Here is a 27,062-nt window from a genome sequence, read left to right on the forward strand (position 1 = left end):
GACACACACACTGTAGGAGGGAACTCTGAGGGATCAGGAGAGAGGTGCATCATGGGAGTTCATCCAGCAGCACGATTACTGTCATTACTATTATTAAATAGTTGCTCTGTCATTGCTGCTCAACATTATCATTATAGCTTCAATGCGAGTCACATGTTTGTGGTGAGTAATGCCCCCCCCCTCCACCCTCCACGCTGTGTCGAGGTTGTTAATGTATAAATTAAATGTGTTGAGTAACTTCTGACTCATAACTGAGACCACATCTTATTTCTGCAAACATTCAAAACATTATTTTTATACAGATTAGAAACGATGAGTCTGAAATAATATTCAACAAATAAAATATCATTGTAACAACCAGTGGGACAGATGTGTGAATTCAGGTTACACATCTGTCCTTGTGGTTCCTCCCTGCAAAGCAATGGCCGTAGAATCCAGTTCGGCAAAGTGAAGCCAATGCAAAGTTAGTTGTCACATTAGTTTTTTTATCACCTCTGTAAGAAACATCTCAAACACTCGAGTAACAAAAAACACACACACTGCGTGAGAGACTTTTACAAAAATTGTATTTGCAAAAAAAGTAAAATTTGCAATGTGAAATCTATGTTTTTACAATACCAGTGAAATTTACAAAAACAAGATGGTGCAGGTACATTTGTCTGAATCTGATGTTTGACCACACAATGTCAAAACTACAACAGATCGACATCAGACGTTAACCAGGTGGTCTCGTCTTTCTGAGGAGGAAGAATTCATTAGTTCATGTCACATATTTCATAGTGAGCTGGTTGCTCAGTAGTGGTTGTTGTATCTGGCGACACCAGAAATGTTCACGTTCACTGTGGAAACCAGAGGTTCGGTCCTGCAGGAGTTTTTCCAAGAACCACGACTTCTCATCTACGAAGAACGAATCCAGAAACGTCTGAGCAGAAAACTAAACCCTGAACAGAGGCACCTCAGCTGCTTGTTGGCCATTAGTGAAGAAACCAACAGAAGCCAGCTGGACGCTCCGTTGTGTGAAGCAGCGGAGACTCACAAAAAAAAACCTTGTCAGGAATCGTGCTTCTTGAAAAATCCCTTTCCACAGGACCGGTCTCCGTCATGAAACACATCGAGGTGAGAAGCGGGCCGACACTTTGAGGCACTCAGTAACCACATAGGAAAAACTAAAAAACCCTCAATCTTCATTGGTAAGCAAATTGAAAACTGTGTGGAATGTCAATGAAAACGCAGCCGATGCAGACACCGGCCATCCCACACACACACGACTCTAAAGTATCCTGAAGACGTCACAGAGACGGGAGAGTAAAGCACTGAGGACGTCTCCTTTCACCATCACTAACAGTCGTAGTGTCAGAATCACAATAACCCACCAAGTAGTGATTGTAAGTGTTAAGGCATGAAGTCATGATGATGCACACATGTCCACACATACACAAAAAACAACCTTCACAGAAGCATGTACATCTACACACAGCAGTAGAATCTGGTTCATTAAAGTGGTGTTGCAGTCGAACTAATGAGAATCATCAGTCGGTCTAAGATTTTCACATCGACAATCACATCTGATCGAATGTGAGATGAGACCAAACAGGAACAACATCGACGTCTGTTACACCAGGAAAGGTTGTTTACACCCGAACTAACAAACAGGAACAAGCTACGTAAAAACAATGAGCATTAAGGCCACAGGTCGGAAAATAAACGATACCAAACCTAATCCATATTTTGAGAAAATTACATAAAACCATTTAGATTCAGGCCAGTGAAAATATAAACTTTTTCTCCGCAGTGTTGACTTTCGGGAAATATTTTCCAATTTATCAAATGCAAGCCTATTTTTGTTAAATCATTTATTATTAAAACATTTTCTCTCAAAATAAGTCAAAGGTCAAAATTATGATTATTTGCCAAATTTAGATCGATATTCAAATTCAAGTTTTCCATTTGGAGGAAACGCTCTCAAACTAGAAAACAAGAACATTGAAATTCTTATCTTTGAATATCACAGCCTGAACTTGTTACCTCCCTGACACCTGATTGTCACTCACCATCATTTCGTTCAGCTCGGCTCATCCTGGCTACCAACACGGAAACGTAACACAACTGAATGTGACCATGTTCCTTCTGGTGAGCTGCCGAGGAGAGAACGCACAAAACAACAACCCCAAAGTTCTTGGAAGTGCAGGTTTGTGAGCGGCAGGGATAAAGTTTTACGAGTCAAATACATTCAGTCTGCAGTCGCTTAAAAGAAACTTGTTCTGCAGCAGCTCCAGACTGAGTTAAATTTATAACGCACATTTTTAGGAAGAATGATAACGTTGCTTTATAAAAAGACAGCAGAAGTCAACAGTGTGAAAATATGACCAGAGCCTGAAGTTACAGACGGCACCCGGAAGGAAGTTATTAACCCACAGAGTGATTGTTCACAATCAGCTGAGAGCTGCAGTTCAGGGAGTCTACAGCTGCAGAGTATGTAAAGCAGTATTTACAGTACTGCATTAAAGGGGTTGACAGTGTTTTGTGCTACGACGCCTGATAAGCGTCCATTTGCTTAGTTGCCGTTTTAAAAGACATTTAAAATATTGAGAGAAGTTGGTTTTCACGCCCCTGTCCAGTGGAAACTGTTCTTAAAAGGGTTACCAGTCTGACGTCTGGTCTGAGAAGAAGCGTCTCTGTGGAGCAACTGAACTGGAAGACGTAAAAAGAATGGAACCAGCAGGGGGATCTGTCTTCACAGAGCAGCGGCCGTATCTTTAATTCCCTCCTGTGTAGAACCTGTGTGTTGCTACAGTGTGTAACTACTGATGTCTGCTGATGAAGACGCCTCTCAGGACACAGGTGGTGGACACTATCCAGACTTTAGGACCAACTGAACCTCAATGACTTCTCTGTGGTTCCATCCAGCAGGCTGACGACTTTGGGGGGGGGGGTGATTGAGCAACAACAATCAAAGACAGATTATATGAAACAGAACAAAACACGTTCCCCCCCGATCTCTGAAGCTTGTTTGTTTGCTACATGAAGAGCTCTGTGAATAAAGGGGACTGGCTGGATGACCAAAGAGCTTCAGTCTGCTCCTGTTACAATCGGACATGAGGTGGATTTATGGTCTGGCAGACGCATTAACTCGGTAATCAAACATCGATTCAACTGTACAAGCCATGTAGTAGAACACGATGAGCTCCTTCACGTCAGCAGCCGACCATTTACCAAAAACAGCAGCTGCTGTGTGTTTGTTGAAGGAGAGTGATTGCACCACGAGAAGCTGATGTGCACCACAGAGTGAAAACAGCTTTGTGTTTGTCCTAAAAGCAGCTTGTGCTTTTTCTACCTCAGAAGACTCTGAAGGAGTTACTTAAAAATCTGCTTGAAAACGACTCCTTTGATCTGCTCTTTCATTCCGTTTCAACGTGGTGCATCTCTTCTTCTTCTTCTCTGTGCTTTTCCTGCTCATCTAAGGTTAAAGGTCAAAAGTATTTTTTATCGTCTGGTCTAAAAACTAAATAAAACGTCTAGTGTCTATTATCTGTGTGCAGCCTCTACCTCTTGTCACCAGTGCTTCATAAAACATCACGTCACTCGAAAATAAACCAGAAAACAAATCATAATTATAAAGCAATCACAAAATAGAGATAGTACAACATCACGACTGATATATCTCTCTATGTTCATTGTACTTACACAGGAAAATAAGGAGAAAATAAGAAAATTTCATCTGTTAACAAACCACAACTCCAGTGTTTACCTCTTTTTAGTGTGTTTTCTTGTTTACAACAGAAAGCTAGTATTTTATGGCTACAAAATAAAGTCCATCTGGCTCATTAGTGAGTCGTTAGAGTTCAGCCCTCAGTAGTAAGTTCTGGATGTGATGAGGATAGTGTCAGAGTCTGGAATCCATCGGTGAGCGACGTCCTCGTAGAGCAGAAAATCCAAACTGTCAAATAGTGTGATTAAAATGTTGCTTCGACTAGCTCTAAAATGACCCAAGAGGCTCTTGGCTCGTTAGACGTATCCAACTGTTGTGCAAAACCCAACCATCACACTCACAATCCAGGTTAGGTCCAAATGGAAAAATAAAAACAGCCACAGTCCGTAATCTTTCCAGTTCAGGACCTTCAAATTAAAACTCAGCGTACAGGAAGTCAGCTGAAATCATGTGACAGGCAGTTTGTTGCTTCTCTGCTGTTCTCTACCTTCACGATTCCAAGTGAAGGCTCTCACCCACTCACTCACTCACACACCAACTTGCTTCTTATTCAGGCAATGCACTCCTCAAAGTTCAGATATTCACATAAGAAAAGAGAATACTCCTGCACACCCAGCTTACACCCATCAGACTCTCATCCATAACGAGGGCCACTCATTTGTGTGCAGGAGTATTCTGTTCCATCTGAACCTGCACACGCTGCCCTCCACAGTCTGGAGGCTGTTACTGTCACATGTCTCATCTCATCCTGTTCTGCCTCATCAGAGGGACGATGCATGATGGTGGACCAGCCTTCGCCAGGAAGGGGTGTTTGAGAAGCTCGCTGGCCGAGCCCCTCTGAGCAGGGTCTCGAACCAACAACCTGTCCAAGAAGCCTTTGAGCACAGGGGAGACCTGGGAGAAGACGAGGAGAGAGAGAGAGAAAACATCCTGAGTCTTCACACTCAATCTGGCGTAAATTATATCATATATATCAATAACCCTCATTCCAAATAGGTGCATGTGTTTTTAAACGTGAACTGTTGATGGTTTAGCATCCAAGTACTTTCAGTGTTTGTCTCCCTACCTTGTGCAGATTCTTCAGTTTGGGAGGAAGGTTGTCTCGAATCATCTTCATGGCTTTGAGCGGTGGCTCGTTGAAGTACGGCGGCTCCCCGTCCACCATCTCTATGACCATGATACCCAGAGACCAGATGTCCACCTAGATGGACATTAAGTAAAGGAAGTGAGGGACAGTCTACAAGCAGAAGAGATGTTGCTTTTTTAGATAATGAAATGAGGATAAGATGCTGAGAGAGTGTTACCTCTGGTCCATAAGGCAACCTGGATATGAGCTCTGGTGCCATCCAGTACGGTGTTCCAACCAGAGACTTCCTCCTTTGCACCTCCTTAGACACCTGAGCACAGAAACCAAAATCTGACAGCTTCACCTGGAGAGAGAGGAGAAACAAACAAAAGACACAGGAATGTTAAGATCATTTTTAACAGCAAAGAAACTGTAACAAGTTTTGAATATAAATTATGAGTATGTGTGATAAAAGAAAAACAAGTTACTGAACTTGTATATAATTCTTCATGCTCGCTGCAGCAGTCAGGGATGTTTCCTGATGCTGCTATTGCATGTAAACTAATCTGGACGAAGGTGGTTCAACAGTAGTGGACATTAGAGATGCTCCGATAGCAATACAATTATCAGAAATGCTTCCACTGCTGAAAACGCCTGGCACATTGGCGAATAGAAAATCTAGGTAAATAACTAAAGGGGTTGACATAAGCCAGGCCACAAACCAATGTTAACACTCATCACTTCTTACAGTGGGGCATAAAGAAGTTAACATACATTAAATAAGTTGTATTTTTAAAACACTCTGCTATCCGATTCGTTCTGATAGAAACGCAAAGTTCAGGTATCTGAATTCTTTACAGACAAAGTTCAATGTGTTTCAGCTGCATAAGATTTAAATACTGATTTGCATATCAGAGATTAATCTTGTTATGCCCTCAACGGTCGAGCGGTCCAGTCTCTAAAGCCGCTGCGACCCAGCCCTGCTTCTGAGAAAGTTTGTGTTTGGAAGGTTTTCAAACAGAGAAGCAGTGTTTGATGTTATCCACAGAGACGCCTGCTGTCCTCAGATGGTTCACAAAGAGAAATGAAACTTGCTATGAGAACTGGTGCACACATCCATGAACAGTCTCATACAAAACTACACATGACATGACTCTAACCCTAATGAGCTGAGAGTCATCAGGACACAGGCACAGTAACTTGGTTGCTTTTCTCTGTCGGGCTAAACTTAAGTAAAAGTTTAAGCCAAACATCAAACTGCTATTATTAAAAAAAAAAAATAAAGTCACTACTTTGAAATTAGAAATGTCCAATATTTATAAATGTCTGTGCATCCAAATTTTATGTGAAAAAAAGAAATCCAAGAAAATGATATGCAGACATAACTGCAGACTGTAGATACCAATAAAGATCCTCTGTCCTAAACATTAGTAATTAATAACTTCTGTCACATTGGTGCACTCCCACTGAGATCACTTCTTCAAAGAGATGTGAAACTTGGCCTGTGAGAAAACAATAAGCTGGTCTATACGTGACATGGTGGTGAGCCTGCAGCTGCTTGATCAGAGCAGAACACTGCGGCTGAAGCTGCTCGGTGTCAGTGTGCAGGCCGGGACATGCAAACTGTTGTTGCTATGAAGACAAGAGACTCGGCCAAAAAGAAAGAAAAACTACACATAAAAATATGGTATTCAAACAATAAAATGTTAATTGATTATTCCAAATATACTCAAAGATCATTTGAAATATTAGAGCAACACTCATTTTGTTACCTTTAAAGCAGCAGCTTGATTAACAGCTTAATTAAAGTGGGTTCCATCTCCTGTGAGAAGAACTGACTGAGAGTCACAAACTATCACAATCAGCTCCAGGTGAAGAGTGAAGCTGAACTGAGATCAGTTAAAGAGACTCAGAAGTTATTAAAACAGAGTTTGGTGGATTTGTTACAGCAGCAGCTCTTCTGGTTCTGGAAGCAGAGGATCATGGGTAACATTCATCCAATGGTGTGATACTACACAGTCAGAGCTCCACTCTGCACACACAGACTAAGCAGAGGGCGCTGCTGCTTGGTCAAAGTCACAATAACTTCAATCATGTGGTTTGCCTGAAAATTACAATTTGTGTCTGTTTGAATTCATCAAATAGTTTAGTTTGTATGATATGATAAATGTACGATATTCATGACATGACCCATGAGAAGATCGACCTATCTCAGAGTCATAGTCATGTGTCATTTCTGTCATCTGGACCACACCTGAAACAGTGCAGTATAAACTTCAGTGTTAAGGGGAACAGATCATGTATGTGTTTATTAGTTGTGACACTCCAGACACTGAGTTCTCGGTTTGCCCTTTCCGTAGAAAGCAGAAACCTTCTCGTCAACAGGCAGGAAGTTATTTGCCATCCGCCTCAGCTCTGCATTTGTGGTTAACAAAGATGAATTTAGTTCCTTTTTCAAGCCGACATTTGTAAAAGTGGATCATGATTAGTCAGTGGTTCTTGTGCTGAGTTAGCGCATCCTGTAAGACAAGCTCTGAACATGAGTGAGTGGGTGAGAGGAAGCTCAGTCTATCATGTGCATCCCTTAGGCCATTGCAGAAGAAGCCCTGATGATCCTAAAGATATAACTAGAAGGCTGCTCAGAGAGGGCAAACCTCCACCAACTCTAACGCTCATCTATGTTAATGAAATCTGTTAATTCCAAATCGCTCTCCAGCTTTAACGCCTCTTATAAGCTGCTCCTCCTGCCTGAAAAGAGCTACCATGTGGTAGATGGGAGTGTGGTACATACCCGACCATCATGAGTGAGGAGGATGGAGTCACTCTTTATGTCCCTGTGGATCACACCCTGTGTGTGGAGGACAGACAACGCCTTCAGGACAGACAGACATACTGTGGCAATCTGCTCCTCGTTCATCCTGAAGAGGGAAAGAGAAACAGAGAAATGTCAGATTAGACCTAAACACGTCTGTTTCTGCAGTTTGAACCTGTGAACAGAGAATCCATGTTTATAGTTTGGAGGGATACAGTTAGTCGAAAAAGAGGGAGAAAATATGTTATTAAAAAATCTATGTAAAATAAATAATCTTCTGTTGTTCATTTCTCTTTATGAGACAACACTGCCCCCTTATGGATGAAACACGTATTTGGTGGTTGACTGAAGAGTGTTCATTAGAAACTTAAAGACACTCAAAGTACAATCACACGGTTTACAGAGTCATGTTACAATCCACAATGGTTAAAAGTCATAGGTTGCTAAATAAATGTATGTCCTCTCATAAACAGTCTCTCTCTTTACCTGGTGTGTGTCACGATGTCAGTGAGAGCTCCTCCCTCCAGGAACTCCATGACCACCCAGAGCTCGTCTCCCACCAGGTAACTGTTGTACATCTCCACCACATTCTCGTGGTGATAGTCCCGCATGATCACCACCTGAGTTACCATCGAAACACACACAGGGTATAATTATATTACTCATTAAACTCATTACAAAGCATGGCAGGGAGGCCTTGCAGGTGGAGAGACTGTGATATGGCTATTCACACTCAGCCCTGATGTTATTCACAAACTGTGCTTGTGTCAGGAAAGTGTGGATTATACGTTTTGCTCTTGTCAAATAATTATAACATGAGAATGAGAGACGTCATTGTTCTGTTCTCGTTACGGCATCTGGTCAGAAAGTGCATGTACACACAGTGTTCACTTTATTAGAAGGTCATAGTTGTTCTGTGCTGTTTTATACTGAGAAGTCTGTTTAAAAAGTGTCTTGAGCTAATGTGTGTTGTTATTTGGTGCTATACAATACAATTTTACAATACAGGTGTGAGTGTTTCATTAAATGTGTCATAAGCGGTCACCTCGTTGAAGAGGAGTTCTCTGCGTTGTTGTTTCCTCAGGTCCATTTTCTTCACAGCGACCAGCTTCCCCGTAGTCTTCACTGTGGCTATACACACGATCCCCGTGGACCCCTCCCCTATCTTAATGTAGTGGTCCAGGTAGGTTCGCGGATCGCCTGGATCCACCACCATCTGTAGTGCCGCTCTGAACTGCTCATGGGAAACCCTCTGGGGCTCCCTCTGCGGTGAGCGGCCCTGGGACGGTGCACTTGACGCTGGTGGCCCGGGGGCCACGGGGGGCCGCGGAGCTGGAAGGTTGGGGTGAGGAGTGTGTGGGTGCTGGGAGGCCTCAGGTGTCAGGCTTGGGTGGGAGGTGTGATGAGGATGGGGGTGGCTGACAGGAGGCTTGGAGCCGGAGGAACCTCTGGTGGAGCCACTCGAGGGGCCATTTTGAGGGGAAGATTCATGGTGTCGAACCGGCTGGAAGAACAAAGACAAGAGACCATGATTACAAACACGCTAAAGGAAGGGGTCTGTTCAGGGTAGAGGTTATTTCTTAGTACTTTACATCATTAAACCAGATTCCCACAAGATCACTGTGACCTTTGAACACGGAAATAAATCTCTTCATCTCACAAGGGACAACTGATCAAAAGTTGAAGAAATTCCCTCAAGCACTTAATCAGTTAATTACTCCTTATAGGCAAGTATTTGTATGCCATAAAATAACTTACCTATTAGGTGGGCGCAATATGGATATAATCTTGTATAACATAGCACATGATGGGATTAAAAATATCGAAATAATTTCTTGACTGCAGTAGCTTAATAAACACAGATAACAATGTTGTAATGTGGTGCAATAGTAAAAATGTATGAGACAATTTTTGATTGACTGTGTAAAGAGAAATCAAACAAAAGGAAGTACGGTCTTTATCCGTTTAAATTTTTGTTTTAATTATTCTGTTAAGCAGTTTTCACAAAGTTGTTCAGTTTCCAAAAATCTTTAGATGATCACGTAATCACATCTAACAGCTTCCAGAGGAGAGAACCAGGACCGAAGCAGTTAATCTGACCTGGAGAACAAAGAGCAGCGTGGTAACATCCATCACCCACTGGCTGAATGTGCACCTGTCTGCAGTTTTTCTCTCAGTCAATAGCTTCCCTCTGATTCTGCTCGTCCTGGTACTAAACAGACTCTTGTGTTTCTGTGCATGGCCCCGTCCCTACCTGTCCGGTGGGGCTGCGTCCGCCCTCGCTGTCTGTCCTCGGGTAGGTGTTGAAAGGTCGTGTGGTCTGTTGGGCAGTCTTTATCACTCCCTCTGTTACCGGCAGGTTTGGGGTACGGATGTTGGGCCCAGAGAGAGGCCTCTTGTCCCTGGGAGATTGAGGGCTGCCGTCCCGCGTCATGTAGCTCGACTTTGGTCTGTGATCACTGGGTGGATCCCTGCGAACCACCTGCTCCTGAGAAGAGGCAGGTGAGAGATGGAGCCAGAAATCAAGTAAAGAAACTACAAGAGACACAAATGTTGGTACTTTTAACCAAAATAAACAAAGCTTCGTACATATGTTCTTTTAAGATTTCTGAAACAATAGCAGCCATTTTGTTTAGAGTAAAGATATATCAATATGTGACGAATGTACACAAGGTTCAGATTTAACATACTGGTTGCAGGGAAAAGGCACATGAGTCCATGTTAAAGTGAAATTGTGAGACTGGTTCCATCTTTGACACAGGATTGATCTTCAGTTTTTACCTGGTCCCGGTTCCGTGACTCTCTGTCTCTGTGGGGGGGAGGGGGCGGGCCGGAGCCTGGTCTGTCCCTGTTGGCCCTGCTGGGCTCTTGGCCCCGAGGCTGCTGCTGGGGCCGACCCTGAACTCCATCATCCTTGTGAGGAGAACGGACTGCACGCTGAGCCTGGCGGGGGTCACCTCCACTCGGAACTTCTGGTCTAGTTCGGTGACTGAGAAGCAAAGTGATGCACAGATCAGTACAGACTCGTGAAGTGCAAATTGCCTCTTTATGCTTTGTATCATATGTGCAACATGCTGCAGCTGAAGAAGAAAAAAGAGAATGACACAGATTTAAATTGTATGTGCCATGTCTCTAGCTGGAGCAGCTCTTTGATTCCTGACCTGTCTTGTCTGTCTGGGTGTGAGTAGTGTCTGTGGTGAGGATCTCCATTCTCCTGCCCGCCTCCTCCTCCTGAAGAACTTGAGTCCCTTCGCGGTTGGATGGGAGGACTTCCTCGTCGCAGGGAGTTGGAGCGAGTGACGGACATGGTGTCAAACTCATCCAGCAGCCAGGTCAGGGAGCCATCCACGCCCATCTTGTGGCCACGTACGATTGCCTGGAGATTTTCGGGGAATAAGGGAGAATTGTGGACGACAGGAAAGTTGTTCCTAATACAACATAACGTTGTTGCTATCTTAGGAATGTGTATTAATTTTGAAAAGTCATGTGAATGGGTTTGCTAATTCAAAATGCAGCTTGATCATAAAACTAAATTCATAAATGAGCAAACATAACCCATGAAATCTCAAATCTAGGCATTAAATCATTATCTGAAACCCTTTCACGAACTCACCTTGCGCGGCTCTACAGTGGTGATGACAGTGGCGTCGATGAAGGGTTTGGGCCTTTTGGCCGTGTCCTCGATGAGCGACTGCCATTGCCTTGGCAGCCCGACGAACTTCTGCTCCTCCTCATCAAAGTCCGTATGTACACGGTGCTCAAAGTTGGATGGAGCAGAGATTTGGATCCGAGACTTCTTCTTTTTGGTGAACATGGTGGTGGGTGGGGCAGCTGCAGCCTCACATCAGACCTGCAAGGAGGAAGAGAGATACTGATGAAAAAATAATGCAAATGTATAACCTACAATGAGTTTATGTAAAACAAACACACACCACTAACTACCACAGTTCAGTCTGCTATATACTGCATTATACCATACATATTGGGCACGTACACAATACACAGATCACTCTAATAAATTCTGTATTTCGCCCCAAACTGCTGGTCTCCCTCTTGACCTTGTTGCTTTGTCAGTGGGCTTCAAAGGAGACACTCCCTGTAGCTAAACAAAGCCTTGCTGGTGATCAGTGTGTTATGAGCATGACCAGGCCCCGCTGGGCAGCTGAGGGGAGTGGGGGGGGGCGGTTGTCCTGTTAAATTGTTACAATCTTTGCTTCATGTTTTTCCACAACACACTGTTTCCAATGCAGACCGTTTACTGTGGAATAGGACAAAAAACAAAGGGAAGCTAATAACAAGGTCATGGAAGAGACACGGGGATGAGAGCACGGGACGGGGACAGGCTGGATGGTGAGAGGGCGAGCTGAGGGAGAGGGCAGAAGTCACACTGCCAGGTTCACAGTCTGTAGCGTTAATAAAGCCTTTCACAGTGGGAGTATTTCAAGTTGAGCAGGACACACCCAGGAACACACTGAGAAAAGTGAGGTTCACTGCCAAAAAAACACAGACTCTGCAGCAGCAACACAGAACTTCCACACACTACTTCAAACAGCAAAAAGAAACCAGGAGAGTCAGGAACGAAATAACATTACATAGTGCAACGCCAGTACGAAAGTGTAATGAATGAAATGTTTAACAGGATCTTACATGCTGCAATATGTTATTGGAGCCCAAACACTATGGTTGTTTGGTTCAATGATATTAGGGAGACAAAAGTTTCAGATACCAATATATCGGCTGAAGGATCCAAAACAAATCGACATGATTCATAGAATGTTATAATCAAAAGCTTACGCCTGTATCGAGAAGTGTATTTGTGTTATAGAGTCACTAGGAACCCAGTAGTGAGGTCCAGGCTGAGATGCAGCTTCAGTGAAAACACATGGTTCGTCTCCACCCAACTGCTCTGGATTCCATTTGCAAAACTTTCTCACCACAGCGAGGTTACAACACCAGTGATAAATGCTTCATCCCAACCATAATGAGTCTGGTGACAACAGAAAAGAGGCACATAAATCACATAGAGGCCTATGATTAGTGTTCCACTGAGAGAGTAATATAATCAATCAATGCATCTGAACTCTGGAACATTGATAGTAACTGTAGCCTTAAGGAAGAATGACTTTGATTAAGTCTGGAGGTTACTGGAGAAATTATATTATCTACAGAGTACAATAACAAACCAATATGTGAGGCCTCCAGTGATTAGATGTACTACTGGCACGATGGGAACAGTGTGGGCTGCGAGTTAATGGCTGAAATCATAATTTCTTATTGAAAACACAAGGCTCTAAGTGTAAATCAGTATGACACTTGTCATTTGGGGATGGAGAGTGTCTCATATTTACAGACAGTGGTCTGGCTCCAGATCGCAGAGTGTTGTGGCTTTTCAAATCCTGACATATCTGCTGCGGCTGAAGATATTTGGAAAGCTAAAAGGATATGGCAGGAAATTTTACTTTATTTTATTGCCACTGTCGAGGGCCAAGAATTAATGATGTTAAAATAAGATGATGGCCAAGTGACAAACAGAAAATCCATTATAGGAGTTCTGATCATAAAATGCTTTATTCACTAGGTGCCAAGCACATGGTCGACTGGTGGTAGAACTGTGTGGGCGGAAAACGAGGGTTTACAACAGGGTCTGGATACAATGGTCAGAACTTTGCTTGTACTGTTATGAAGAAATAACAACAGATGTGAAGTAAATGATACCAGGAGGTAACAAGATGGGGAAACCACTCCTTCAACCTCAGTATGGTGTTCCAATCTGAAGTACTGTTTATTATTTGAGCCTGAAGATTAGGACTCATTTTGTTTACATATAAAAAAAACTATAAAAATTGGAATAATTAGTATTAAATATCACCTTGTGATTAACTTTGCCACATCACACCAGCTTAGGATCGAGGTTTAGGCAACATCATTACTACGGTTTTCATTTAAAATCAGCGTATGACTTAAACGAGTGTTTCATAACACATACAATGGGCATGTGAGCACTGGGGTAAACAGGAAGCAGATTGTTTACTCTGCAATTAGTCGAGAAACCAAACTGGTTGATAGTAAGAGCAGGTGTTTCTCCTCTTGGACAGACGACACAGTGATGGATTTTAAAACTAAATGTCAGAGTCAAACAGGCGACCGGAGAACAGGTGAACTCCAGGAACAGAGACAAGGAGAGCAGTTAACAGCTTCAGCAGGTGTACAGTCCTCCCCCCAACACAGGCAGCCCCGGGGCTCCGTCTCCCATACTCCCCCTCCATATCCTCATCATCATAAAACAGGAAACGCTGTGAGACAGAAGAATGCCAGCAACAGGTGTCTGCTCCTCATGATCCCTGGATTACTTTGTTATTCAAGGGTTCTATTCAATGTGGACACGGTGAAATTAACACTTCAGTGACTCAGACAGCAAACACACAAACGTGAATGAACTCCTGGATTCTTTCAGGGTTGTTTACAAGTCTCTGCATGTTCAGCTGTATTCTGATCGTTTACAGTTTAATAAGAGTCAGGGAAATATCATCTACAAATGAAAATTGAAGTTGTGACAATGCAGCCAGTTGGTTTTAAGTAAATAATAAAGGCAATGTTAAACCAATTTAAATTGATTCCATACGCTGAGATCTTTTAAGCTGTGTTGACATGTTGTTGTTCCACATTGTAAGTCAGGATTCTTTTTGCTTTGATTAAACTGGGATTATTAAACGTTACCAATACCCGTGTGACAGTAAAGGTCCACACAAAGCTCTCAACAATGAAGAGTGCCCACTCATCTGGAGTCAAAGTATAAAAATTGTCTCAAACAGAAGAAGAACTCCTCTGCTGCACCCTGCCTCCCCCTCAAACACTGTTAATGCTCTCACACACACAGACACACACACACACACACAGTAAACCAGCCAGCTAAAGGGCCCCTCCTCGCAGAGAGCAACCAGATCTCTCCTTGAACACATGAATCCCCGTAGTTGAAGCTTCGCTGTTTTCCCCGGCCTCCCACTCCAAATCTGTCACTCTCTTATCTTCTCCCCCAACACCCTCAATCTACCTCTCTCCCTCTACCCCCACCTCTTTCTGCACTCCTTCCCTCTTTACCAGTCTCTCATTTTCCCTGCTTCTCTCTTAGCACCCCCCTCTCTCTCTCCTTGCATTGCTTCACCGCGGCTCATGTCTGCCTGGCTGAACAGTGAGAAAGCCTGTCCGGTCAGTGGGCCAGAGCCAGGCTGATGAGCTCTGGATGAAGCTGCTGTCCTCTGGCCTGATTCAAGCGGTGCACATGGGTGGTCCACACTCAGAAAGACACCCTGAGTCACAACAATGCTGTACAGCTGCAATGATACAGTTTGGTATGAAACCGTTCTGAATACTAACGATTCTCAAACATAAACAGAGATCGCGGTCCAGACGTCCATGGTTTCGGTTCGTAATAAACAAAGACGGAACCGAGACACGTCTCCCTGCCCAACCCCACACGCTGCCCCAGCAGGAGGTGCAGCCTGTTGCATGAGCGCGTGACCGCATCACAACCCCAGGACCACAACCCTGTGTAATGTGGACCAACACACAGAAGTGACCAGTAGCTTCAGAGCAATGAGGGTGAAGGTCGTGAGGGCCCTGAACATGTTGCATATGGGATCGCTGATGTTGCTTCTCTTTCTGTTTACTTTCCTGACTTGTTGGTTTATGAAGATCTGTGGTAGAACCCAGTTGTTTGAACTGAACTTTGTTGGGCTTGGGGGCGAGACTGAGACAGACTTTGTAAATATACAAATTGAACTCTTGACGTCAAGACTGTTGGAGACGTATATATTCTTTGGTTATTTTTGTTTTACATAGTTTCATGTAAAGTCAAGTCCAACATGATCTTTAGTGTTCTTCTCTTTTCTGTTCCAAATGTTGGTGTTTTAATAAAACTTGTTTTTTCTTACACGCCCACTACTTGTCATAAAGTTGGGGAAAGTGAAAAACTATTAGATCATTTGCATCAGCCATGACAGAGAGTGTGCATTACACATTCTCTCCCTCCTCTCTAATGATTATCTGTGTGCAGCTCCTTTGAGACATACCTTACATAACTGCTTTCACAAGAGGTCACAGACAACACTCAGTGGTTGAGAGGGCAGATGTAAACACACTTAAAAAAGTCAAAATAAATCTCTAAACTTTTCATTCAATGATGGTTTATAACCACGGAGGTTTAGACCATATTACACTGACTTGTTTCACGAAAATAAAACTGTGTTGTATAAAGACAAACATTGTATAATTAAAAACAATGAGCGGTAATGTAATCTGTCAAGACCAACACGTCTAGCTCTTCCCGAGCAAATCATCCCTTCAATATAAAAACACTTGCTCACTAAATACCTGTAAAACAAGTTTTGATGTCTCAATTCACAACATGGACTGAATATTGACTTAGTTTTTTATACGTATAATGAACACATTAAGTTAACACAAATCTGAGGCCATTTAATATATTACTGAAATAAGCCTTTATCTAATGTAGTTTTAGAACTTGGTAATAAGTTTTATAAATGTACAGAAACCGTTTTACATACAGGCAACAAGGAGGGTTAAAAATCATTATTTAATATCCAACCACCTCCAGAATTGAGAGGATAAACAGCCTGTAAATGATGGCTGGTAACCTGCTGAAGCAGCTGGTCGAGAACACAAAGTTACCTGCCAAAGCAAAACACATCACCAGGGTTTGTCAGGCAGACATTTCTCACGCTATATTTAATTTAGTATTCCTTAAACTGACCATTGAGGTGGTGCTAAAAACAAATACACAGCTATTTGCTCTTCAATGAGACAACACACAGACACAGATTTACAAATGAAGATACCACACAGTAGTCAGCAGTATTTAGGTTACCACAGTTTTTTATGGTGCTCTTACATTAGCTTGCTGGTGCTGAATCAGTGTAGATAATTAAAAGCCTGTTCTCTAACTACTGCAAACACACAGAACCTCACACCCACACACAGAGGACAACACTTCTCTCTCTCTCTCGATGTGTCTCAGATTCATGAAGCTCTATGCAAACACACCGTACACTGTTTGACCTTGGTGCTACCGACTGAGGGCTTCGTGTGAGGCGTCTCAGCTGCTACACAGCGGCCATGCTTACATCTGCCTACTATTATAGTTAATGAGCCAGTTAAGATACAGAGCTGCTTGGCTGAGTATCGGCTGGCTGATGAGAGGTCACGTCATGGGAACTTAATTCAAAACAACCAGCCGACGAGCTGATATCCACCTGATGTTGACATCACGTTGCCCGCCCCCCCATGCAACTACAGGTAACCACGGATCATTTACTTAGAGCAGATACACACAGCTTGTCATCACAGCCATAATCTGGACTTTTAATAGTTATCACTCGAATATGCTAGACATCAATCTGATGACTGAAGAGGTTAAATACTAAGAAGGTATTGTGATTCTTACAGTAGCCCGTTGTATATTAGGGACAGACAATGATCATTACAGACCAGCCTGAAATCAATACACTGATACAGGTGAGAAACCACAAAACTTTACCATGTAATATCCCAGACTACAACTTACTGAAGTTTATTAGGAAATATATTGAGTCCCTCATTAGATAAATTGTACTTAAGTCTGAATACCTCTAAGTGACTTGAAGTTACTAATAAATTAGATATGGAAAGTAAAAATTTGAGGTCAAACTTTACATAAACCGAAAATATTATATCCGTCGAGTTTATATATATATTTTAGTAGTAAAATATGTTTGATTAAAGGTTATTGTAAATCTGGAAACCTCTGAGTAGACTATCAAAGTCTATCAAAGACTTCACGAGTGGTTTGCACATTACTAAACAGGAAAAAGAAAGACAAAGGATTTGAGAATTAATAACTAATCCACTAATTTCTTTATTTCAAAATCATCTATCAGAATAAACTCCTACACTATAGGAGATAAACATTAAAAAAAATACCTACACCATATTCTTTAAGGCTTCAATTTGAACAGGCAGATAAATAATCGAGCACTGGCCTCATCCTCTCTTTGCTTATCTCAAACAACAGGAAGTCCTTTTGTTCAACAGCTAAAATAAGTCAAAATGCATAAAACAAACTTCCTGGACACGAGAGCACAAGAACCAGACTTCCTACTGAGTTTACACACATACCCACACACACAGGCTAACAGCAGATCAGGCTCCTCATCCCCATGTGTCACCAACACTTGTGCAGAGGGAGACACATGACTGGGACAGCTGAGTCCCACAGCTGCCCTGACAGGAGAACTATGAGCAGCGGGTTTGAATGGTGCAAGTGAGGAAGAGGAGGGTTAACAGACACAGTCAGTTCCCAGCAGTCCACAGTGTGTCTGTGTCAAACAGGTCATCCCTCACCCTCCCTCCTTTCACACCAGGCTAACAATCAACTTATTATGGAGGGTTTTTTTCTGACTCAACAGTTAATCCGAGCTGTGACAGAGTTTGTTTTTTTTGTGGCCCAGATTAACTTCCCCTCGGTCCCGGAGACGCAGCAGCACGAAGCCAGCGCCGCTTCTAGCTTCTTACAACCGGACTCAACCGAACCAGCGGCTCCAGAACACAGCCCGCGGCCGGGAGTCGAACCAGTCGCTGATACTCACAGGTGCGGGTCTTTGGTCGCGAGCAGCAGCGCCTCTCCGTCCACCTGATCTCATGACGGAGCGGAACACGGAGGAGGAAAGACAACAGTCCCGCAGAGGCGGCGTGTATTTCCGCGAAGGGTTTAAACTTCGTTCCCTCGTCAGACGCGTCGCTGCGTCCTCATGACAAACGGAAAGTAGAAAGCGGAAAGTAGTAAAAGCTCCGGCGGCTCGGTGCGTCCGCGGCTCGGGTCCGTAAACACAAAGTGAGTCGCATTCCTATGGTTTCAGCAAAAGAGCGGCCCAGTATCATGACGTCACCGGGTGAGCGAGAGAGAGAGAGAGAGGAGGAGGAGGAGGGAGGGGGGGTTACACGGTGCTATTAGCAACGTTAACTCCTGTCAAAAGTGATTTATGATTACAAAATAAAGTTGTAGTCAAACTTTTTGTCGTGTTTATTCCACAGTTCACACGTGCTGTGTCACCTGTCACGTGCTGTGATCCTCTCTTCAGGCAGATTATTTGCTCTGTCCATCGTTAAAATGTCTAAATTTCCTGTTTTATCCAACAAATGATACAAATCAAAGACCATATATAAATATCCCTAATGTAGAAACTAATTTCCACCAAATAAAAACAACAAACAACAGACACTACATTCACAGGACAAGTCAGAATAATGGAAACACCAAGAAAAGCCAAAACAGCTTCAGACGCCAAAGATCCGGTCAGCAGCTAAAGACGTGACCACGGCAGGAATAGAAGATCTTTGCAGTTCAGTAGAACACTGGATGAGCCTGAGTCTGTTCAAAACTAAAGCTGGACAACACGTCTCCATGTTCCCACGATCCAGAAATATATGATATGAACACTGACCTCTTATATCAATGACATCATTACGAGCCACAGCCAGCGCAGTAATCTGTGACGGTGTTGAGGAATCAAGGTCTCACCGGCTTCACCATGTTTTGTCACTTCATCAAATAACTAATTAAAACCAAACTTACTGGAACAATTTGCACTTGAACATCCATATAAGAACTACTGTAAATGTCAGAAAACATCTTTGATAAATAAATGTATTTGATATGTACTTTCATTTTGGTAATAATAAAACCTTTATCATTCTTTAAATACATTGATTTATTGACATTTCCATCACATTTTGTCACCATGTCAATAAGTGATTATAGGAATCTTTAGTTAGTAATTTATCTTAATGAAAGTTAAATCTTTGATCGCATTTTTTTTTTCCATCTTGAGTCAAATGATTTTGACTCACTATGGCTCAACAGGCTGAACAAGCATGAATCAAATTATGACTATTTGTAGCCGTTTGATCGAGGCTGGATATTGTGAAACATTATGACTGCCAGCTCACATAAACAGATTACCAGTAAGTCGAGGCCAAATGATAACACACATAGTCATGAACACATCTGAACTTAAGGCAACATGTCTCGACTAAAGAATCACGTCAGCAGTGAATGTTTTCTTTGTTGCTGAATGCTGCCGATCTAAAAAGGCACAAAAACTGTCATGATTTTAAATGTGTAAAATAAAACCAGGGTAAATTAAAAATACTAATTTCAGATTAATAATTATAAAAGTTATAATGTACTGAACAAGGAAATGATTCCAAATACTTTTTCTTCTATATGTAAACTCAATTATACCAGTATTCATAGATGTCTGATTGACAAGTAACAAATGACTTACATCACAATCAACATAAGGAGAATCAACTAATGAGGGAATCTGTAACTCAATGAATAGATCTGTTGCTTTAAGATCATATAAACCCAACACATGCGATCAGGTTATAATCACAGCCTAGGTGAGCGCTGTGAAACACATCTATTTGTTTCATTATCTATTATATAAGACCTAAGACACTACAAGGTGTTCACTTCTATACGGCAAAGAGGATGTTGACATTCCTTGGGGAGTAATGATACAGCAGGAACAGGGCCACTCAGCGTATCAGAGCCAGAAGTACACAAACCGGCCAATCCCGAGGCCGAGTTCAAACAAAGCAGGCAGTGTTGCAACCAATAAGAGCCGACTTCCAGAGGCAGGTTGTGGAATGTGGAAAGGTCAATGATAAAGGCAGCAGAGAGAGCACTTTGTAGAGCACACACAAGCGAGCTGACGCACATTTCAGCTCTCACACACAGGGAACACCGACTAGGTTGATTGTGCACAGAAACTTTGGACCTTTGTCTGCACTGATACAGACTGCGACTGAAATAGTTTCGTCAAGTTCACTGGGAGGAGTTCATGAGCTTCCTACAAGTTCAAGGATGAAAAGGTGCTTAAAAGGTCACCACAAAAGAATATTGAGGAATTTAAAAAGACAGAGATAGAGCAGGGACACAAAGCCATGCATACACATAGAGGTTATCTTCTTAACTACAGTGAGTTTGAGGAGTGGAGCCAAGTGAGAAAAATCACACTCACACACATTCTGAGATCAAGAAATAATGCAACATCCGACCAAATTCAGATCTGAAACGAACATAAAAAGTAAACTAGTTTGACAAAAGTTAGACACATTAGTAGTTTACATAGAAGATGTGACTATCCGCTTGACCTGTTGCATGCCTATCAGTATATATCCGACCTATCAGTAAGATAAGCCGAGTGTGAAAGTATTTTGGGTTGTACGACAAAGTACCTAACGAAGATAAGGCTTTTTATCGACTTAGTAAAAGACAACACATTTGCAGGCTCACCTGTCGTTGTTGTAACATTTCATCTTTGTGTCTCTAAAAATCAAAGCTCACAGTAAAACCCAGCGGTGCATCAGCTGTAGCAGCAACAGCTTGATCGCATGATGTCCTAAACAGAGACAATGAGGTCATGTTGTTGTGAAGAAGTCAAACATCCCATCAATCCTCCCTGTCATTAGTCCAGTCATCACCCCATCATGTGATCGGAGATGAACTGTTTGCAGGAAGTTCTGCCAACTACTGACAATGTGTGAATGTTATTCATATTAGAGACATAGTGGAGGTGAGACATTGTGTTCAGGTGCTAAATATCCATTTAACACTTTACAGTTATCAGTAAACACTCTACTTCAACAGCTAAGTGAGAAGAAAGTTACAGTTATTCAGAAACGCACCTCCTCATCACACACTTGTGATAATATCATTACGATACATGAGAGAAAGACTATATATCTAAAACGAAATAAATAGTTACGTGACATGGAGGGTTAAGAAATGGTTGTACAAGTTTCTTTCATAAATCGTTTGGATGCGTTTAATTGACAATTTGGTGAAAAATAATGTTAAATATTTGTATATATTTTTTATTCATAATATCTTTTAGTAAAGTTGTTGTAAAGAGTCGAGAGACGTGAAGAATTATCAGGTCCTCCCGCAAAAAGTGACCTGGCAGTGAGGAACAAATACCAATGCAGGCAGTAGCAGAGCATTTCTTCTGCAAAGTTCAAAGGGTTGATTTCTTATTAACCTTAAAGTTTGTTGAGCAGCACATCGAGGGGTAAATGATAACAGAGCCTGATGCAACAGGTTCCTCACAGCAATCCTGCATTTACAGGAAGAGCGCAGCAAAAGTCCAGCATGTGTCAGAATATTCAAGCATTATGAGAGAGAAAAGAAAAACACAACAAGGCTCCCCCAACACTATAAACTGCTGTTCTCTTTCATTGCAACCAGTACAACTGAGGTGAAACGTAGCCACCATCCAGAACTCTCTTTGTATTGTGTTTGTGTGTTTGTGAAACCTGCATATCGCCATGGAGGTGCATGCCCAAGCTTGATTTTTGTTTCAGCTGAAATTAAACCTGTACATGCAACCACAAGAACAAAACTCCTCCCTGTCCAGAGACAGACAGAGACAGACGGGGAAGCAACTAACATGGACCTGTGAGTGAATTAAGCTCTAAAGCAAATGATCAGGTTTTGTCTTTGTGGCAAATATCCGAAATCTAATCTTCAAAATGAAGTCTCTTCTGCTGTTTTGCACATGGATTCATTATTTTAAGGGAAGAGGTAAAGTTGAAGCATAACTTGCTTAATATCAACATACTTGGAGAGATGGCTGTCAGAATTAACACCATTAACACATTTCCTTCATAACAGATGAGGTGATCACATTCCTCTGAAATTTAACAGAGCTGTTAACTGACCACCATGTTCCTCTGAAACCAAGTCTCCGAAATAGACCAGTTATTGTTATGGTATTGATCTTGTTTCTTTATTCACACAGTGTCCTTGCCTCTGTTCCTGAGCACCTAGGGTTGTGTTGATGTTGGCTGCTGCAGTCATTCCACAGAGGATCTTTTCTTCCTCTGAGGCAATAAGCTTGGCTCTTTCTCCCTATTACAGGGAAGAATCATAATGTAGGCTCTGATATGCCCCTCATGCTTTTTCCCCTCTTTGTTCCAATTTCTTCTCTTCCCCACCCAGGGATTCTAATCTGTTTCCAGTCAGCGAAGCTTTACCCTCTCGCTCCAGGTAGTTTATTAAAGAGAATGTCATGGAGCTACTCTTTCTGTTTTCTGGTAAATTCTCTTAAATAAAATTCTTTAACATGTATGGTTTGATTACTTACCTATATCTTTTTTTTTTTAAATCAAGGAATTAACCGGACGATACCCAAAAAATCTCAACACTGAATTGACACAAACTTTTTCTGGCTCTCTTTTCCGCTATTTCTTCACTCCCTTGGTACGAGGTGGAGTCGGAGAGTTTTTGTCTCTCTACAGATCTATCTTATTTTGTTACTGTTGGCTGAATCTGGCCCGGTGTTGACCCAGCACCTGGCCTCCACCCTTCACTCTGTGGCCCCTACACAAGCTCCCACACCTACCTGCATGCAGAGAAAGTATCCACTTTCATTTATGCTCTGTCTCCCATATCACTCAACTCCATTTCTTTCACACACACACACACTCCACCCCCTTCTTTTTAACCCAATACCATCTTTTTCTGTGATATCTGAAACCAGGAGTAAGACGACAGAATCAATGTTTTTCGGCGTTTGCAGATCATCAAACTCAACCATCGAGGACACACAAAGAAAAAGTACAAATTAATTGTTCCTGTGATAAGAATACAAGGTAGGTTATAAATCTCCATCACAAATTACCAGAGATGAAAAATGAAATGTTCTCTTTCAACACAATGAATTACCACACTGGAGAACAGCATCTGAGTGTGCAGGGTGATGCTGATATGACGATGAACAGGTTTTGTCTCTAATGTGGATGTGAAAGCTGTTTGAACAGCAGCTGTATTTGTCTCTCTCTCACTATGACGGACCCAGAGGTCAACTCACATCAAACCAACGATCACATCCCTCCTGCTATCAGCTCTGCCCCCAGCTGGACACGTCTGTCAACAGCTATCTACAGTTCCTGATCGTCCCCACCTTCAGGACTCCACTCCACTATTGTGATAAACACCCCCTTCACCAAAACTGGGGTTCCAAACTGAGCTGAAGATCAAGAAAGAAACCACCACATCTGCTGTGATGGAAACCTTCCAGATGAAGTTGTGGCTCTTTGAATCTCACGTCTCTAACAGCTCATTCCTCATTGATTTCTTAGTTATGATAGTACAGCTAGAAAGTACTTTTTTAATGTAAAATCCCTTTATTACTGGTAGTTAGCCACAGCTGATGACACCTGACATTTCAGACAGTGAAATTTATGGTCTCTTTATTAAATTAGCAGGGTTTTCTAACTTAAAGAGAAAATGTTTTTGAGATAGAGTAATAATGTTGTGCAGGGTCTGAATCCCTTCAGCTGAACGTTTAGGGCCTACTCCACAGGCTGCAGTCTCTCTGAGGACCAGCTGAGCTGTTTACAGAAGAGGAAGCCTTTTTCATTCAGGTCCATTCTGCAGCCTCCGGGTGCCACAGATCCCTCCACTGTTACTGGATAGCAGGGAGGGGTGCACGCAGCTAATTGAAGCCTCCTGTCTGGACTAGAGAGAAAGAAGCATATTGCTTAAAGCCCAAGTTTATCCACAACATCACAGGATGCCCTTACCATAATTTAGTAAAGGATACAGCATCACAAGCTTAGTACTTGTTTACCAGTTTGTGTAGAAAGTACAGACAGCAACAATACAAACTTTCCCAGACATGTCAGGATCTGCCTTGATGTTTGCCAATATGAAACCTTATATCACAGAATAAACAATGCAGTGAATAGTTTTACCTTCACAGTTGTTAATAACTAATTAGATTTATTTGTCCTCCCTCTAGTTTTGACCTCGGTTAATGAGGTCTATGGACAGATGATGTCGCACTTTTACTCTCATGACTAACACTTAAATCTGCAGATGCTAAACTTCTCGTGTAGCTTTGGGTATCTGCTGACCTGTGGCTCCAGATGATCTCCTCACATGACACCTCGCTGCTTCTTATACTCTCTGGATAACTTGCAGAGGGGTTGAATTTGAATTTGAGAGGGAGAAGGGTGACCCCCTCCATCCAGCCCTGGCATCCCAGGAATGTGTGGCGTGCCCAGCACTAATCGCACAACCTTGCTGACTGAGTGAAGTGCACACAGAATCTCTTTCCCACATATGAAGCCTCAGGCATTACACAGGTTTACACACATGTGGCAGCTGAGAGAAGATGAAGAGACGTGAACAATGAGAATCAGAGGAGGAGAATGATGAGCATGTACAACAGGGGTCAGGAAGTGGAGCCAGCAACTTAGTTCACTGTCAGACAGACGACATCCTCCTTCCTGCTTCAGTCTGCACAGGGAGAACAAACTGAGACACACGATCCCAGGTTGGAATGGGAGGATTCGGGTTCACAGGAACCGGTTAAACGTACTGGTACACACACACACACGCTGCGGTGGAGAGACGACCTTAAAGACCAAGTGGGTCCATGATGCTGGTCACACAGATAAGCTGGGACCACGTCCCCTGAACCAGTTCCCCCCCTGGATGTGTCCTCGAGCCTCGGGTCGAGCTCAGAGGCTCGGAACCAACAGCATCGAACGTAAAACCAGCTTCATCCGTCGTACGTGCGAATCTTTAACTGTTCAACAACTTTCACAACTGACTCCCCGCCATCTTGTAACTTCACCGAACGCTTTAAAATCAACGAGCCGTTAACACACCACAGTAAACCCGCCGTAACCCACACATATGCACACAGACACACACACACACGCAGGGGGGGGGGGAGCAGCCAGAGGAGGGTCGGCGGTCCCGTCTGCTCCAGCCGGACCTCACAGCGTCTACCGTTAGCCACAGTTAGCAGCTACACGGCTCAGCGCAGACGCGCCACTAGCTAGTTGACAACAGCGGGGCTCCAGCGCGTGGAGCCGGCGGGCGAACTCACCCTGAAGCCGCCGGAGACACGTTCCTCTGCGGCCGCCGCGGCGCCGACACGCAGCCTCGCCCGGTTAGCGGAGCACGAGCGGGTGAACTTTGAGCAAAGTGTGTGACATTAGCCGAAGTCTCACTCTGCCGGCGCCATGTTGAACTGGAGAAATACTACATCCGGGAAACTGCGGCCAAGCACCATGGCAACCGAGTGTGCGACGCGTTGAGTTTAACGCAATAAAGATTTGGCAGGAAAATGTATAATATAAAAAAAATATATATAATTATGGCGTTAAATTAACATGAATAAGAGCATTCCACTTTGATCCAATAAAGAATAAAGTGTTGTATACCAACCTATCTGAGTTAAATGCTGAATAACTCATTCAATATATACAATGTAAAATTTGGTATATATTCCGAACGTGTTTTCCAGGTTAAATCACATTTTCTGTTCCTATTACACACTTAACATAAGATAAAACTTTATCCACACACCAGGGAAATTCAGTTTGTCACAGCAGCTGGTCAAACTGAGCCAGACTAATGAATTAACACATTTTTAAAAAAGCAATAGAATTAAAGTGAACAATTTAATAAAATGCTGAGTATGTACATTGTATACACCTTTTAGTGTAGTGGGCTGTATAGAAATGTTATAAAGTAAAGTGCAGTGGCACAGCATGATTGCACGAGCAAGTAGATCAACTGTTGTACATAAATATAAGGATTTATGTTGTGTTGTGCAGATGACAAAAATGTGCAAAAAAGTTATTTTTATTAAGGTTATTTATTTATCAACACCAAAAAACTCACAAAAGAGAACATGCACACTTATAACACGGTTATATATTCACTTAGTTATTCTATGGGGGGCCATTCTGGGTTCAGCATCTTGCCCAAGGACACTTCGGCATGCAGATGGGTCAGACTGGGGATCGAACCGCAGACCTTCAGGTTGGAGGAAGACCACTTTACCCCTCAGCCACAGCCGCCTCAGGACCAACTGATCAATGTGTTATTAAGTCCAATGGAGTCATGGTCTGGCTCCACCCAACACACTCACAGAACTGATCCGTGCTGGGAAAAGTTCGCAGTTTCTTTTTCTAGATAAAGAGAAAATACAAATAGATCCTGGTCGAGTGCAAGGATTGATTATGGCATCCAGCTGTATCGATGCCGACTGGGCACCAGATGACAGTAAGTATGAGATGAAATAGAAAAGGTTTGCAAATCTGACATCTGCTGCTGATCCACATCGATGTTTCATGATTGTGTAACTACAAAAAATATTTTATGTCTCTGTCTCATACAAAATAATTGTGAAAACAAAGTCTGTCATAACAGACTCAGCAAATGGGTGAAGTTACATCGTCCAGGCCTTTATTCTTTCTCTGATTGAGGTGAATAGAGGAGATATGGCTGTATCACGAGGAGGTGGAGCAGAGGGGATGAAAGGTGAATCCAGGAGAGGCCCTCTGAGGCTGCAGACCTGAGTGGAGCAGCTCGTGGTCGGTTCAGAACACCCGTG

General features: G+C 42.7%; 1 protein-coding gene across 2 annotated transcripts; it reads right to left on the bottom strand.

Moving 5' to 3' along the window:
* Positions 1–549: 549 nt before the first annotated feature.
* pak4 (p21 protein (Cdc42/Rac)-activated kinase 4) lies at positions 550–25,672 on the bottom strand. Of its 2 annotated transcripts, none has more exons than XM_053422972.1 (11): positions 25,548–25,672; positions 11,201–11,437; positions 10,749–10,963; positions 10,369–10,576; positions 9,842–10,075; positions 8,633–9,091; positions 8,074–8,207; positions 7,567–7,693; positions 5,014–5,139; positions 4,776–4,910; positions 550–4,603 (listed from the first exon to the last, which is right to left on the bottom strand). In XM_053422972.1, exons 2-11 carry the CDS (start codon positions 11,399–11,401, stop codon positions 4,448–4,450), a joined length of 1,995 nt encoding a protein of 664 aa, XP_053278947.1. In that variant the 5' UTR covers positions 11,402–11,437; positions 25,548–25,672; the 3' UTR covers positions 550–4,447. The 2 variants fall into 2 exon arrangements, with proteins under 2 accessions (XP_053278947.1, XP_053278946.1); XM_053422971.1 differs by lacking the exon at positions 25,548–25,672 and adding an exon at positions 18,228–18,476.
* Between the last annotated feature and the right edge of the window lie 1,390 nt (positions 25,673–27,062).

This window comes from Pleuronectes platessa, chromosome 5, assembly GCF_947347685.1.
Source record: "Pleuronectes platessa chromosome 5, fPlePla1.1, whole genome shotgun sequence".
Lineage (NCBI taxonomy): Eukaryota > Metazoa > Chordata > Actinopteri > Pleuronectiformes > Pleuronectidae > Pleuronectes > Pleuronectes platessa.